Here is a 17,810-nt window from a genome sequence, read left to right on the forward strand (position 1 = left end):
CCCTTTTCTCCCTGCTTTTCTGTGGAATTTGAGTGCTAATGTACTCAAATTTAATACCTTCTTGGGAGGGAAGCTAAGAGCATAGCATTTATCTTTGACTTCCTATATGAACTTGAAACCCATGTAACTAAAACCATGCCCACACCCCTAAGACTGGAAAAAACAGGGTCATGTTGACAGTGGCACATGATTGCAAGTGAATGCCAGTTTCTCTTGCAGGATTTTTTTCAGGTACTCTTTGTTCTCAGAAGAGACTGAAGCTGGCCATTTGCATTTCCTTCTGTGATTCTAAAGATTGGAATTGTTAGTCATAGAAACATTTATTACATTACTATCTCGTGTGTTACATGAGGCTGGGTGTACAGGGTTCACTGTATGTTTTTATGTTCCACAAACATTTGTCTACTGTATGCTAGGTGTGTCATCTTTACAGTGGCCTCCATAGGAGCTGAATTCGTACACTAGTTTTGGATTCCTGCATTAGCTCCTCTAAAGAACCAGCTTTGGGTTTTGGAACAGTATGGCTTTCTAGTAGTTTACAAGCTATATTTAACTAAACGTAAAATAGATGAAAATACTTTGAAGTACAGGCAAGTGTTCTACCACTGACCTGTATCCACCAAAGTGGTTTGAATTGTTGAAGGCACCAAGCAGGGGTAGTTGGAGATGAGTGAGTGTTTTGCTTCATAATAGTTTGTGATGTCAGTGAAATGTCTGAATCTCCACATTACTTGGATTTAAAGGACGAAGTTTCAAGGCATAAGATAGTTTTATATCTCTTCATCTTATTTCTCTAAGCCAGGTTCTCCCTTGAGCTTGTCTTGTTGGCAATGCCAATCAGCAGCAGTGCTAATGAAGCACAGTGCCCAGCACTATGAACACCTCTGCTGTTTGCTATTCTTCTCCTTCAACTGTAGCAACAACTTCCCACCACCTGAATGGATACCTATGCCAAGTTCTTTACATGCACTACCTCATTTAATCCTCAAAGCAACCATGTGATGTTGGTGGCCCCCTCTTTGTTTTCCAGAAAAAGAAACCAAAGCTAAGAAAAGTCATATGTCTTTCCACACCACTGGTTAGTGCTATATCTAAGAATCAACCCTGGTTTTCTTACTTTCAAAGCCCATACTCTTCTCTATAAAGTGTGTTGCCTTTTCTTGGTGTTTGGTTAATATTTGCTGAATTGATATATATTCTGGATGCTGGACAGAGTTTTTGCATATCTTCTAATTTATGTGAGATCAAATGGTTAGGAGTCTATAAGAAATACCAAAGACATTATATGAATGCCAGGAATCTCTGACCAGATCCATGTTTCATTGCCTAGGCATACAAAGGCCAACCCACCATACTGTCCGCTGTTGCCATTCAGAAGTGTGCCTTCTGCTGCTGCATCAGGATTTCACAGTGCGCTCAGTGCCTAAGACAAACTACTTACATTCTCAGTGGGAAAGGAAATTATTGTTCTTGGTCAGGAGGCGGCCAGTTAGCCCAGTTGGTTTTGGAGCATTGTGTTACCGAAGGCTCACCTCTTGAGACATGAGCTGGTTAGCTTGGATAAATAGCTTCTGTCACAGGCAGGTCAGCGTGTGTATGAGTGAATAGATTGGCTCTATAAGGACTGATCAAAAATCAATCAACAAACGTTTACTGGCGATTTGCCATATGTCTGGCACTGTGCTAGGAGTGCCGAAGGATTAAGAAAAAAATGTGTGAGATATAGCCTTTCAAAGGTTTACACCCAATTTGTGCAAATGAAAACATAAAACAGGAACCATATCTATGTGGATTTTTTTCATTTTCTCATATTCAGCAACTAGCTTAGTGCCTGGCACATCATTAGAACTTCATATTTTTTAAATGAAAGTGCAGAGAAGAAAAATTCGTAGCTCTTTTGATGGCTCTGTAGAGGAAGTTGGATTTGGGCTGGAAATTTAAATATGGATACAATTTAAGGAAGAGGAGAGGGGTGGGAAAGTGGTAAGGACACTCTAAATCCAGGAGACATTGTCAAGAGTACTCTGGAAACACAGGAGTGCATGTACAAATGTGCCCAGAAATAGAAGATACCGGTTTTGCTGGGCTAGAGAAATGGCTGGACCCATGGAGTATCTTGAGTATTGGATGAAGACTTTCAGATTTTATTCTGTAGCCATCTGATCAGTGGAAAGGTCTGATCGAAACAGATGGCCGCGGATGGAATGGACTGATGGGTGGGGGGGCCAGTTAAGAAGCTACAGTTATGTTTAGTGTTTGGGAAATAAAGACCTGAACTAGAATATTGGCAGAGCAAGCTGAAAGAAAGAGGCAGATGGAAGAGCTGTTGTGAAGAGAGGAAACAGTGCTTGGTGAATAGTGACTAGATATGCAAGTCTAGAGAAGGTTAGGAAGGAGAATAATCAGACATGGTCCAGTGATGCTGAACCTGGAATCTTCGGAGAAGGGCAATGATATTGTTTTATTAAGTGTAACATGGAAATCAGAAGAGAGAGGTGGGTTTGAGGAAATAAAGCTTTAAATTTGAGGCGGTGGGACATCAAAAGGAAGTGTCTGCTTAGTAGGGGGAGAGGATGGCTGTGCATTGCTGGTCTTTTTGGATTGGGCAATTGCCTTACCTAGGCATGGCAGAATGACACATTCTTGGGTCCCCCCCACGAAGACTTGTTACGGGAAGTGATAAATTATTTATAAATAAGAGATATATGAATTGATTCTATTAGATAATATATATAATCTTTTTTGCATCTTTCATAGTAATATTGGTCCTCCCAAAATGGGAAGGAAGACATATGCTTTGAAGCAATTAGTGAGAAATGAGACTTGGAGGGGTGAGGTGGGAGAGTGGAAGGTCCCTTTCAAGTATAGTGCATCCCTGTAGGTACTTGAACTGATAACCGTTCTGGGTGTGGAGGCCATGCCTGTACGTGCTTCCTGGGAAGAATGCTCTGTGTTGCAATGATGATTCCTGTACTCACAATCATCGGTTTTATGAGAGTGTTTTTGATAGGTACAGCATAAACAGGAAGAGTCGGATTTTTCTTCACATGGAGTCTTTGATTCTTTAACAACATCACTTAATTAAAATGTGCAGTGTTGGGGCTCCTGGGTGGCTCAGTTGGTTAAGCGTCCGGCTTTGGTTCAGGTCATGATCTCACAGTTCATGGGTTTGAGCCTCGCATCGGGCTCTGTGCTGACAGGTAGCTCAGAGCCTGGAGCCTGCTTCGGATTCTGTATCTCTCTCTCTCTCTCTCTCTCTCTCTCTCTCTCTCTCTCTCTCTCACCCTCCCCTGCTCACGCTGTCTCTCAAAAATAAAGACATTTAAAAATTAAAAGAAAAATGTGCAGTGTTAAGACTTGGATTTGTCTCCCCCAACCACTCTGCATTATCCCTGTAGTGAACACAGAACTGAAGTATAGTAAGCAGTTTTTCTAAGTCTTCATTCTTTCTCTTTTTTTTTGTTAAAAAATATTTAAAATGCTCTTAATATCTGGGCGCCTGGTGGCTAAGTCGGTTAAGCATCTGACTCTTGGTTTCAGCTCAGGTCATGATCTCATAGTTCATGAGTTCAAGCCCAGTGTTGGGCTCCACACAGAGCCTTCTTGGGATTCTCTCTCTCTCTCTCTCTCTCTCCCCCTTTCTCTCTGCCCCTCCACCACTCATGCTTGTTCTCTCTCTCCTCTCTCTCAAAATAAATAAACTTTTGAAAATGCTCTTATTCTCTTTAGACCCTGAGAAATGTGTGTGAAGTCTATTCTAATTTAATTTCATTGACAAAATGAAATTTCTCCTTAAAAGTGAAGAAAAAAATGTTCCACCTACATTGAAGTATAAAAGAAAAATTTGTGACTGCCTGCTCTCCAGTAGTAGAATGTATAGAGACAGAAGTGTTTTTAATGAATTCTCATGTTTTTCTCTGATTTAAGAACATCAGTCTGCAAGTTCTTCAGGTAATAATTCTTTTAGCTTTATCAATCCAACAGTTCTGCCCAGTGATAGCAGGAAGAGTAAATACACATATTTATTATGCGGGATCCTAAACATAGAGAAGGCATATGCGAGAGAAAAGGTTCCAGAGGATTAAATAGATGGTTACTGCTGGACCATGCCATGAAATCTTTTGCAGCCATTAAAATTAATGTTGTAGAAGACTATTTAAAGACCTGTACAATATACTATGTGGAAAAGATTGCAGAATGGAAATAAATATCCCATTTTCATAAACATGTACACAACTGTAATAACATTCATCAGATTATTAACAGTGGTTATCTTGTGATAGAATCACTAGTGGCCTTAATTTTCTAATTTCTATTTCTATTACTTTTATAATAAAAATGTTATAAAACAAACATTTTTTAAAAGGATAGAATGTGCACTGAATTACATATAATTCAAAGGAAATGGCATGTGTTCAGGTGGTGTGATGGTTTGCTAATCTTTGAATGACTGAGTTAATGATGGCCCATACCCTTCTTCCCTTTTTTCAGAAAGATGGTGTTTTGAACAGTGATGATAGAATTTAGGATGCCTGGAGGAGTTAGGTGGAAGTATCCCAGAGAGCCCTCATACATTAGCATACATGGAGGATCTGGATTGGAGCAGAGGTACAAGGATGGCAGGAGGACAGGGGGTCCAAGGGGACTGGTAATGCTGTTTTCTCAGAAGATGCTCTTTCTCCTCTTGGTATCTTGTTATGGTCTGGATATCTGGGAGTTGTAAGTGGAGGAAGAGATCCTGGATTACAATGTGAGAATTCCTAGAAATCTTCAGCCAGGAGTAGGCATGATAGCATCAACCCTTAGTGAGTTTTCTATGAGTTAGACCTTGAGCTAAGAGCTGTGGATACACAGTTTACCCTTGAACCACATGGGTTTGAATTGCATGAGTCCGCTTATACAATTGTTTTGTACTACAGTACTGTATATATATTTTTCTTATGATTTTCTTAACATTTTCTTTTCTCAGCTTTATTATAAGAATACACTGTATAACTGTATACAAAATACACATTAACTGTTTATGTTTTCAGTAAGGCTTCCAGTTAACAGTAGGCTATTAACTGTCAGTGTTTGGGAGTCAAAAGTTGCACCTTAATTTCTGACTGGGTGGGGTGGGGTGGGGTGTGGGGTCGGCGCTCAGCTGTATTATTATTTCACTGAATTTTCACAACCATACTGTGATTTATAGGTATTATTATGAGTTGGTTTTACAGATGAGGAAACAGTGGCTCAGAGATGAAATACCTTACCCAAGAGCTCACCATTTAATAAGAGAAAGAGTCAAGATTTGAATTCAGGTGCATCTTACTCTAAGAATTTATAGGGGATAAGATGCATGTTGTTTCAGGTGAGATGGTTCCTAGGCTGAGGGAATTGCTCTGTTTTGCTTTGGAAGGTCTCACAGTCATCCGGAAAGGTTTATAATACATAGATTAAAGATCAACAGATAATAAATTCTCAATGTCAAAGGCACAGTGTGGGCCTGTGTGGGATCCTTCTTCACCTTGCAGCTTTCCAGTGCTGTTGAGGGAATGTTACCCATGGAACATAGAGGCCGGGATAGTGATTCTCAGTGTGTGGTCCCCTTACCATCAACTGGGGATTTTGTTTGAAATGCAGATTTTAGGACTCACCCCAGATCTGTTGTACCACAAACTCTGGAGGTAGGTCCTGCAACATGTGTGTTAAGTTCTCCAAGGGATTCTGATGCCGGCTGGTTTGAGACAGTTGAGCTAGGATATAGCCCCACTTTTAAAGAGTTTATAGTCACACATTAAATCAGCAAGCGGGATAAAAGCCAAAATGCCGTTGTGGTTTGGGTGTACTTTTAATTTTTGTTGAAGATGCATGCATGCCTGATTTATCTCAGGAACAGGCTCGTTTCTCCCTGAGCCAAGCTAATTCATGTTCTTGGCTTGGTGACAGGGACCCTTTTAACACACCACAACTTTGCTAATTGTAATAGTGCCTTTGTCTTTCAGTGAGAGATCATATCCTGGCTAATTCCAAGTCTGATTATAAGGTCTAATTCCCCGCAACTTTCCCATATGGGTTAATAAAACAATTTGAACTTTTCTCTCAGAATTATCCAGAGGAAGAAGTGATGGTCATAAAATAACAACAACAGCCAACACCTTGCATTCCAGAATATTATTAGTTTCCACAGTTTTAAATATGTACCTGGGAAGAAGTGGCATGAGAGTTACCATAGAGATTCCAGTATAGATGGTCACGAAGTCTGCATGAAAAAGAGTCACCATTCAGAAGAGCAGTTTGCCTGTTCATTTCACTGTTTGCACTCCTTAATTACTTGTTTGAACTATGGTCTCCAGCATAAAATTAGAGTCTTTAGTGTCTAATCAGTAATTGATTATATGTCCTAATATCTCTGAGTTGAATCTTCCAATGAAGACCCCCACTTCTTGTTTTTTCCCCCTCTTGACATTTTAAGGCCAGGAGTCTAATAAATAAACTACAAGGTGATTACATCGTTTATAGCATGGCTTGGGCATGTACTTGTTTAGGTTAAATTATCATTCTCAGTACAACCAATCAGGAAAAGGGAGAAATTCTTGAGTTACTATACATATTTTTAAATAATTTGAATGGCTGGTAAGAGGTAAAAGGACCTTATGGAATTTCTGAGGTTATCAGTGACTTTCGAGTTCTTTGTGTCAAGAACCTGGGTAACAGGTTTCTCAAAATGTGACTTATCGGGCTGATTTTTTAATTACGTGGGGATAGCCAGACCTGCAGGAACAGTGTTGCTGGACATGAGACTGTGTGGGGAGGCTTAGGTGGGGGTGACAGTTGGTATATTCTAAACCAAGACTTGGGGAATGATTGTTACATAATATGCCCTACCATTTCCTAATGCTGGCCTAGAATTTGCTGGTTGGGAATTTTTAGAAATAAAACAAATTCTACAACCTGGAAGAGAGCTTCTGTATAAGCTATTATTGGGGGTGGGAGATTGATACTTGAAAATGTTGCTGTTTGACTTCCCACAATAGTAACAGCCACAGGCTTTGTGGTGTGTTTTTCTGTTGGACAGTTGGTGCTTCTGGTGTTCAGGCACAAAGTACTTGTTTACTGACATACTGAGCACAAGCAGGCAGTACATCATATATCTGATGGTATGTCCATTATGCCAATCCATTAGTTCTTCCTCTGCTTTTTTTTTTTTCCCCTGGTGCTGAGGGAAGGCTGAATAAGACTGCTTAAAAAAGTAACAGGTAGGAAACTTTTATAATTTATGTTTGTGATACTCTCAACCTATTAAACTAGCCATTCTCCATATGTATTTTTTTAATGTTTGTTTATTTTGAGAGAGAGTGTGTGAGCATGTGGGGGAAGGGTAGAGAAGGATAAGGAGAAGCCCAAGCAGGCTCCGTGCTGTCAGCACAGAGCCCCACACAGGGCTCAATCCCATGGACCATAAAATCATAACCTGAGGCTGAAATGAAGAGATGCTTAACTGACTGAACCACCCAGGGTCCCCTGTCCATATGTATTTTTTTTTAATCGGTAAGAACAGAGCACTTAGTCCATAAATACCAAAGGCAACCTCCAAGCCCAGGGATGGTGTCTGTTCCAAAACATAAGGATAGTGAAAAGAAGTAATTTAAAAGAGTATTACTGGTTTTCAGAGCTTTTAAGTATGTTAACATCTTAAAATCAAAATTCCTTCAAAGCAGTAAAAGTGTACTTGTTTATAATTTGTAAGTCTGAAGCTACAGGTAAACAGGTAATGCTGAAATCATAAGAATCCTAGAAAATTAAAACATTACTAATTTCATTGATACTTGCTAGATAATTGATAATTCCATGGATGAATTGTCCTTAACTGCTAGTGATTTGGAAATGATTTATTTTGGAGTTTTCTGTCTATCTGACTTATTTCTGTGTTTTACCTGCTTTTGCTCTTGTTTTTTATTTTGCTTTGTGCTCAATCACCCTTTCATAAGAAGGCAGGTCCAGAATGAAAAAGAGCCCACACTCAAATTTAGCATAGCCACCTTTGGGTACCTAGATCTTTACAGATCAACTTTTCAACTTGAAGCATCAAAGAGACCCTTTTTTTTTTTGTCCCACTTCCAGAAATTAGGGCATTTTCTCTTCTCCCATAAAATATTTCTGGTAATTTCTATAGGAATCTCTAGTTCTAGAATCTATTATTTAAATGAAAATCTAAACAAAAATTATAAATAGCTATCTCACATAATGTAGTATATGTTCTTATTAGCTTTATCTCCACTTCTGTTCCACTCCTATCTAGTCTTCCTCCTAGAGGCTCACAAAGCTTATAAATCAAATACTGCTTCATACTCATGTGAGACCTGCCTGTTTTGATCCAGAAGGGAGACATTCGGTTTAAGACTAGTCCTTTTGAATTATATCCTACCCTGGCTGGCCTCCCCAGTGCTGCTCAGGAAGATAATCAACCACCACCAAGTAGATCAGTCCTGTTGTTACTGTGAGGATGCAGAGTTGCCCACATGAGAAGCAGCTCCATGGCAGAGCAGTGCCTGCCATTTAGAGTCCCTGTCCTTGGAATGCTGATGTTTGAAACTAGCATGTTTTATGTCCATAGTTGCTATGAACATTCAGGTACACCTGGTTCCAATAGCTCAGAAAGGTGGCTTTCTATACCAACGAATGCCCTTCACTGACCCAGAATGTCCCCAGGCAAAATGTGTCATACCACATAGACTATATTTTATGTTACATGGAAAATCGGCTTATATTTTAGAGTTGGATTAGACTGGTATTGGCTAGGGGCAGGAAAGGGTGGATTTCCCTGTAAACTGTAGCTAAACATTTTTGTGTTTTCAAGTATGTTTTGGAATCACTGTCCCTGGGGTCCTTAGATGATAGGATAGATTCTCCTAAGTCTGGAGAGGTTTAGTTGTGGTGCCACCTGAAGTAAGGTCACCTTCCCAGACCTGGGCTTTTGGCTCTTCAGGTAGCAAGGAGTGTAAAGGAATGGACATGGCCTTGCCAAAAAGAGAACTTTCAGACCACCCACCAAACCAAAGGTAGGCCAGGACTTTTTTTTTTCTATGTACAGCCTTCCACAGCTCATGATTTTTATTGCCACCCAGTGGCATTTGCAGTATAAAATGGTGCCAGTGATATTTCAACCTGTTAGGAAACAGCTAAACTGTGTACTGCAACCAGAGCTATTTGTTTGGTCAGCTACTCCAGGCTCTCATTTTTGTGGCCAGTGTTTTGTTTATGAGTGTCCTCTCCTCTCTGGTTTCCGGCTTCAGTGACTAGGGGTGGGAGTTGTGGGGGTTCGGGGGAAAGGACAGACAGAAGATGACTGGGCTCATTTCATTTCCTGAATCATGTTAGGCATTCTTGCATTTCTTGGTTCCATCTTGGCTGGGCAGCATTTCCCACTAGTTTGTCAGACCAGCTTTCCCAGCCACCTCCGGGGGCGGGAAGGAAAACCACACCTTGCTCTGTGTCACCAGTTAACAGGCAGAGTTTTGTTCAGTAAATATTTATAGAACCTCCCTACTAACCTCGAACCCTGCGAACCTTGTACCTTTGAAAAGTTTATTCTCCCTCCCCAGCCTCCCAAATAACTGTTTGGATCTGGGCAGTACATCTCAGAAACACAGAAGATAGTGCCCTTTATCTCAGACTGGGCACCACAGAAACCCATCTTTCCTGATCTTAACCCTGAACTTGGTGGACTATGACCCCTTTCTAAGGGTGAGAGACCATTCATGGGAAAAGGGAAGGGGCAGATTGTCTTTCATGAGTTCCACCTTTAATTTGTCAAGTTAAAACCTGTGTGATCAAAGGAAGTGCAGAGCAGCGTATAGGGAGGAGTAAGCCTGCAAAAACCCAGTGAACTACAGCTTGTCCTGGCTCTGTGCATAGCAGCAATAAGATCATCAACCTCCAAGAGCTGTTAACTTGTCCATGAGAGAGAAAGAAATTAGATGCAACCTAAATATCCAACAAAAGGGAATTGTTTAATAAACTAGGTTTTATCTTAAGAACTACTGCATTGAATTTTTAACGCTGTGTAAAAATGTGATATGTTGGAGAGAAATGGAAAGCATGATTCCAGTTTTATAAAAACAAAGAAGGGAAAGCATCAAATTGTTAATAGTTTCCTTTGGGAATATGGGAGATTTTTAACCTTCTTTTTGCAGGTGAACATTTATTACCTTTTGTTCTTTTTGTTGCAGACTCGTACACAAAAGTATATAAAACACATAGTTGATACTTAATGAATGGGTCTAATGTGAATACGCATGTAACCACTCCCCAGGTCAAAAACATTAAAAGCAGCATTGCTTTTATCATTGGAATACTACTAATAAAAAATTTTTTTAATTACATTTCCTGAGTCTCTCACATGGCTCTGGGAGAAATAAAATAAGACTGTATATGAAAGTGCTTATGCTTATTAAGTCCTAAAACATCCATCACACATAAGCAGTCATCTCTCTCCTCTGAGGTGCCAAATAGGACAGGTGCACATGAGCAATAAGTCATTGCTGAACTCTGAGGCTGCTTGTGTCATACAGAGATTTGCACTGAAAATATATCAGTGATACCACTTGTCCTTATCTGCATGTTCTTCCTTCACAGGGAAATTCTGCTACACAGTCTTGGACATCAGGAGAGGTATTTGCGATAGACTGGACATAAAAACCTTTTCCTTCATTTTAGACTGGATACCCTTGGTTTACTGTGATTCTTTGGGTTATTGCATATGGTGGAAGAAGGGTGTGTGTATATGTGTGTGTGTTGATTAGTTGATTTCACCAAAGTCAGAATCGAAGCAGTAATTTTTTTTTGCTTCATTATTGAATTATCTAGTCTTTCATGTCTTGATTTGAAGTTTGATTGGAAACAGGCAGTGAAATCACTCATAATTTAATCCCTCCATCTGTTATTGTTGTCAGGGCTACTCTGAATTGTTGGGCCATGTGCAGAATGAAAACAGGAAGACCCTTTTTCAAAAACACAGGGGAAAAGTGTTGTTAAAGTACTAAAATATAAAACTTTCCCCTCTCTTCTATGGTCTTTCTTGACTTGTCATAGTGTATTTTATTTGCTATTCAGTGTCATTCTAAATAAGAGAAATTTATGGGGCTCTTGGGTGGCTCTGTTGGTTATGCATCTGACTTTGGCTCAGGTCATGATCTCATGGTTTGTGGGTCTGAGCCCCATGTTGGACTCTTGGCTGACAGCTCAAATCCTGGAGCCTGCTTAGGATTCTGTGTCTCTGTCTCTGTCCATTTCCTGCTCATGCTGTGCCTCTGTCTCTCAAAAATGAATAAACATTAAAAAATTTTTAAGAGAAATTTAAAATTTTTAATTATTATGAATTTTAGTGTTTACCTTTATATAATACGATGCCAATTTATTTTATTTTCATTACCTTTAAAATTTTGAGGGGCGCCTGGGTAGCTTAGTAGGTTAAGCTTCCGGCTTCAGCTCAGGTTATGATCTCACGGTTCGTGGGTTCAAGCCCTGCGTCAGGCTCTGTGCTGACAGCTAGCTCAGAGCCTGGAGCCTGCTTCAGATTCTGTGTCTCCCTCTCTCTCTGACCCTTCCCTGCTCGTGCTGTCTCTCTCTGTCTCTCAAAAGTAAATTAAAAACATTTAAAAAAAAAACCTTAAAAAATAAATTTTGATTCCAGTGTAGTTAACATGCATACAGTTATATTAATTTCAACTTAGTGATTCAACAGTTCTTTGCAGTCCTCAGTGTTGATCATGATTAAGTGGGCTCTCAATTCCCTTCACCTATTTCCCCCATCTCCCACCATACCTCCCTCTGGTAACCATCTGTTTCTTCTCTACAGTTCAGAGTCTGGTTTTTGGATTATCTCTCTTCCCCTCTGCCCCTTTGTTCATTGTTTCTTAAATTCCACATGAGTTTAAAATGCAAAAATGAGCATTTAATTCATATGCAAAATCATCAAAATTATAAAATTTTTATTTTGTAGCTCATACATTGTTCTTACTGGAACAGTGGAAATACTGCCCCAAACTAACTTAGTTGTTTTTATTTTACTTAATATGTGCATGTTCTATCAACACTATCTTTGGCTTACTGATAGTAAGTATTAATGGAAAAGGAGTGCGCTTTTTCTTTCTTTCACATCAAAGGTCAAAGGTCACATCATGACCTTAGCCGAAGCCAGACATTCAACCAACTGAGCCACCCAGGCGCCCCAAAGCTTGATTGTTAAGAGCAGAAATTCGGGGGGCACCTGGGTGGCTCAGTCAGTTGAGTGACTCTGCTTGGGTCATGATCTTACGGCTCATGAGTTTGAGCCCCATTTTGGGCTTGGAGCTGTCAGCACTGTCAGAATCCGGAGCCTGTTCAAATTCTATCTCCCTCTCTCTCTGCCCCTCCTCTACTCATGCTCTGTCTCTGTTTTTCTATTAAAACTGAATAAACATTAAAAAATTAAAAAAAAAAACAAGCATAAATTCTGGTTTGACCTCTGAATCCAGTTCATATCCTGGCCCTACCTCTTATGAGGTATATAACTTTGGGCAAGTCACCTATGGTTCTGAGTGTGGATCCCTCACTTGTGAAGAGGCAATAATAAAGTGGCTAGGTCAAAGGATTTTGCTTGATAATATACAGAAAATGGGTTAGTTTGATATTTGACACAGAATGGACATTCACTTCTATTATACTTAGTAGTATACACTGGGGTAAAAAAGACTTCAAATGACTGTAAGGTTAGAAGGTGAATAATATAACTATTATCAGTATATAGTATATATCAGTATATATAATCAGTATATAGTCTAGTTTTGTTGGAAATCCAGCAGGTGGATATGAAGCACAAAGGAGGAAATGTCATTATCTGTATGAAACAGAGTGTTTGAGAACAGAAGTTGTGAGCTGTTCATTTCAGTATCCTCAGCTCAGCACAGTGTCTAGCACATAGTAAGTGCTTGTGCTTTAAATGATGAATGAATAAATAGGTACATATTGTATTTTTCACCTTACGTAACATCTATCCTTCTAAATTTAAAAATAACCACAAGATCGATATACTTTGTGGCTTTCTGGTTTTTTTGTATTTTGACAACAGGAAAAAAAAAAACACCTGGTGGCATCTTTACTTTTAATAAAGATGGGATAACTGATCATTTCCAAGATTTGAACACAGGTTTGGTCTCTGAATCCTGGGCTCAGTGGCAGATCATTTGAGCCTCAGCTGGGATCTGGGCTGCATTGTGGGCCTGGACCAAAACTGAAGCTCCATGTCGTTGCCTCCCTGGGCTCTGGGGTCATGCCCCTCCCCTAGAGCTGCCAGGCTGGGCTGTGGAAGCTGTCCCCATAATGCATGCAGCATCAGAGATGGTGTGTGCTCCCAGGCAAGCCCAGCTGCATTCCGGCAGGTGGCCGTGGTTCCTAGGGAGACCTGAAAAAGCCAGGCTGTCATTTATATTGAGGGAAGATCTGTTTGCCTTTTGATAACAAAGCCTTTAGGAAGACAGTTGAGCCAGAGAGCGTGATTTGAATGGCTTAAATTTAAATGAAAATAATTGACAAAGTAATTCAAAATACATTTTCTAATCATTTATAAAAAACCAGAGAGGCCCTTTTGTATGTGATTTTCTGCCAATTCTATTTAAATCTTCTGCACTTTAAACACCAGAGGATTAGTGACCTGGAGAGGTGTTTTCAGCTTTGAAAATTATGGAATAAATGAGAGGCTTTTGACCTCAGCCCCAATTCTGTGCTGCGGAAGTTCATGTTCTGCAAGAGTATGTTTTCCAGAGTAGTTAAATCCCAAACATGGGTGTTATATTTGCCACTAGTGACATGTGAAAACATATAAAAAGGCAGCTTTTAGGGATATTTTTATTATTTGAAAGTGATATGATTCCAAAATCGATTCTTAGACTATCTCTAAACTGGGTTTTATATAGATCCAATTGACATTTTTTTAGGAGTAGAAGGGAGCTTTTAATCTCTTTTATATTCCCTCCTTCCTTACTTGAGAAAACTATTATTTTGTTGGTTTAAATTCCAGTTAGTTAACATAGTGTTATGTCAGTTTCAGGTGTGCAATATCATAATTCACCACTTCCATACGTCACCCAGCGCTCATCACAAGTGCCAAGTGCCCTCCTTAATCCCCATCACATAGTTAACCCATCCCCCTCCCTTCCCCTCTGGTAACCATCAGTTCTCTATAATAGAGTCTGTCTCTCCCTCCCTCCGTCCGTCTGTCTGTCTGTCTGTCTCTCTCTCTCTCTCTTTTTCCCCCTTTGCTTGTTTTGTTTTTTGAATGAGGAAACTAAGGGTCATTAAGGATTAAATATCCTCTTAAAGCATGACAGTCTAATTTTGAAGATCAGGTTCAACAAGATGACTCTCTATTCATTTTTGTGAAACAGTGTTCCCTGTGAAGGAAGCAGGAGAAATCTTGCACCCTTACTTGGTGAATGAAGTAGCAGGAAGATTTGCTGAATGCTTTTCCACGGACAGAAAAGCAACTGCAAATGATAAAGAGAGATGATAACAGTAAAACTACCCATGAGTCTTGAATCTGGATTGCTAAGACTTTATGTAGTAAAACAGTTTCCTGGGGAGAATGGTAGTGGGAGCACAAACCAGCAATGGTTCCGTGCCTGGACTACACTCCTTTTCTTCTTCCTTTTCTGGTCATGTCCTACTCACCCTTTAAAAGGCAACTCAGATGTCACTAGCTCCTTGAAGCTTCCTTGAGTGTTCTTGGCCATTTCTTCTGTGTTGCTTTTGTACTTTAGATGTACTTCTCAAAGAAGGAGCACTTTCCACAGTGTTCTCTAATTTTTGGTGTTTATCTTGTACTAGATTTATGTGCCCTATGATGGTAGAGCAACCTTTGTGGTCTAACCCCCAGTATATTGCCTGGAAAGTAATCAGTACTCAGAGATTCTGTTGAACATTGAACTACCAGAAGGCAACACCAAAATAGGTACTGTGTGAGAATATTTTGTGTTTGGTAGAAATGAATTTATTTTAAATTTTCTCATGTTTTTATGATTTCTAAAAGCAATCCATTAGAGGAGAAAAAAGATAATAGTCAACATTGGCAATTATGTAGTAGGAGATAAACATTGGTGATGAAGGTATAAATTGGCACACCTTTTCTGGGAAACTGGAAATTTGAGGCTGAAGTATGGATATAACCTTTGACCTAGTAATTCTGTTTCATACAATTTGAGTCTAAAGAAATAATCACTGCAGTGTTTTAAAGCATAATCAAAGGAATAACAGTTATATGTCAGTTATACCTCAGTAAAAAAAAATTACTTTTAAAGTCCAGGAACAGCTTTCTGACATTATGTGATCCATAGCACGTATGTAGTGAGTTCCTAAGAACTTGAGATGATGATGATGATGACGACTTAAAGTCCTTCTTTTTTTTTTGTATTTTATTTTATTTTATTTTCCATAATGTTTTATTGTCAAATTGTTTTCCATACAATACCCAATGCTCTTCCCCATAAGTGCCCTCCACCATCACCACCACCTCTTTTCTCCCCTCCCCCTTCCCCTTCAATTCTCAGTTCATTTTCAGCATTCAATAGTCTCTCAAGTTTTGCATCTCTCTCTCTTCCCAACTCTCTCTCCCTCCTCCGCTTAAAGTCCTTCTTTTTTGTTCACCATATCGTCTAGCCCATTGACTTGCATATAATAGAGGTTTAATATATACTTTTAGGAAACCAATGAATAATTTCATAAATTGGAATAAAAAAGATAAAATCCATGTTGACCCATATCATCCAGTCCAATGTCTTGCATATAGTAGCATTGAATAAATACTTTTAGTGAGTAAATAAATAATTCTGTAAATTAAAATAAAAAGCATCAAAGCCTTAAAATAGTGTCACCATTACTCTTGATATCACCACCAGGTTTAATAACCATTAAGTGACATACTTGTTTCCAATCTTATTTTTCTTTGTTGAGGCTTTTACAGTTACACAAGTAACACATGCATGTTCTTCACACATAGTACTTTAAAATCTGCAGAGTGATTTTGAATTTTATCTTCTCTTAAGCAAATCAGAAGTGTCACCCCCATTTTACAGGAGGGACAAATGAGGCTTAGAGCCGAGCCAGGATTAGAAATATCTCTTCTGATTCCTGGCTCAATATTCTTTTTACTACAGGAGTCTTTGGGAAACTCTTAGGAAACCGGGAGTACCTAGAATGTTTATTAAGGGAGGGTGTGCATCAGTTCCAGAAAGATGTTGACAGATTAGAAGGAATTTAAAGAGGAGCCAACGCTGCTAGAAGGAAGGACATAGGAGAGATGAAAGGAGCTAAATATGTATAGGTTGGCCAAAGGATAATTAAAGGGGATATGATAACAGTCCCTAAGAATGTGAAGGATGTAAACATCATGGAAAGAGAAAATGTATTTAGAACCGATCAAAGCAGCATATAGTAAGAAATGAAAATTAATGCTAAACATCAAGAAAAGCTGTTTCTTGGAGAGACTTGCAAGCTTGTAAATTGGAATCCTAACAGAAGTATCAAAAGCCCCATATATAGGAGGCATTTAAGGCTGAGCTCTCCTGCCTACATTTGGGGAGGGCTTTCTAGTTCTAATTTTGATGACTGAGATCATGGCCCTTCCTAGCATGGATTTGCCACCCAGTTTCTGATTGCACAGTTTTGCATATCAGGGTCAAAAGAAAGAGTCTTATTACACTCTTGTAGAAGCCAAACTCAGGCACGCCCCCAGCGTCATGCAGTCCAACCTTGTTGACTGTCCATGAAGCCTAAATTGAAACCCTAAGAGTGTAGCTGTTTTAACTCTGCCATCAGAAGTTGAGTGATTCCTCCCTCCATGGTGCCCCCTGTTGGGCATTTCAGGTTGTGCACAAGAGCCACACTGGGTAAGCAAGTAGAAACTTGAGAGAGCCTGGGAGGCACTGCAGTCCTTTTCCTTTGAATGCTGCAAGACACCGACCTTGCATGGGTAGGGAATGATCTTGCACATATTGCTTGTGGAAAGTCATGTCCCCAGGAGAGGCACCAGAACCCATAGGACATCGAATAAAATCTGAGGCTGAAGCTGTAAAAGGTATTCACCATTCAGGGGTGTTTGGGTGGTGCAATTGGTTAAGCGTCCCGCTTTGGGTCAGGTCAGGATCTTACAGTTTGTGAGTTCAAGCCCCGTGTTGGGCTCGCTGCTGTCAGCACAGAACCCATTTCAGAGCCTGTCCCCCTTTCTCTCTGACCCCCCCCCCCACTCATGTGCTCTCTCTGTTACTCTCTCAAAAAAATTTTTAAACATTTATTATTCATTAGGATGTAACCACAGAATTGTCTCTAATCCCAGGAGTCATGCAAGAGATATCTCGAAACTAAACAAGACTTTAGAGGGCACTCTTAAAAGGAGGAGAGTAATGTTTGGAATAGGAAAGGATCAGAGATCTGGGGGGTCAGGGGGAAGGGCCCTTGGAAGGAGATGGAAGGGACTCAGACCTGCAAGAGTGGACCACCCTAGGAGCAGTGTGAAGAAGAGGAGGCGAGAACGACCCCCTGACCGGCCAAAGCCCGCGTGCCGCTGCATCCCTGCGTCCAGCGCCCACGTCCCGCCGCTGTCGCCACCATGCCCAAGAGAAAGGCTGAAGGGGATGCTAAAGGAGATAAAGCCAAGGTGAAGGATGAGCCACAGAGAAGATCTGCAAGGTTATCTGCTAAACCTGCTCCTCCAAAGCCAGAGCCTAAACCTAAAAAGGCCCCTGCAAAGAAGGGAGAGAAGGTACCCAAAGGGAAAAAGGGGAAAGCTGATGCTGGCA

At 40.0% G+C, this 17,810-nt stretch overlaps 1 protein-coding gene across 2 annotated transcripts in view; it reads left to right on the forward strand.

Moving 5' to 3' along the window:
- IGF2BP2 (insulin like growth factor 2 mRNA binding protein 2) overlaps window positions 1–17,810 on the forward strand; it is a 158,423-nt gene that overhangs the window by 56,074 nt on the left and 84,539 nt on the right. The window contains exon 3 of one of the 2 annotated variants that reach the window (XM_029939698.1): window positions 10,618–10,653. The exons of the other annotated variant lie outside the window; for it this stretch is intronic. Coding sequence (XP_029795558.1) covers window positions 10,618–10,653 — 36 coding nt within the window. The remainder of the gene's footprint in view (window positions 1–10,617; window positions 10,654–17,810) is intronic. 2 annotated transcript variants of the gene reach the window in all.

The sequence above is a fragment of the Suricata suricatta genome, chromosome 5, assembly GCF_006229205.1.
Source record: "Suricata suricatta isolate VVHF042 chromosome 5, meerkat_22Aug2017_6uvM2_HiC, whole genome shotgun sequence".
Lineage (NCBI taxonomy): Eukaryota > Metazoa > Chordata > Mammalia > Carnivora > Herpestidae > Suricata > Suricata suricatta.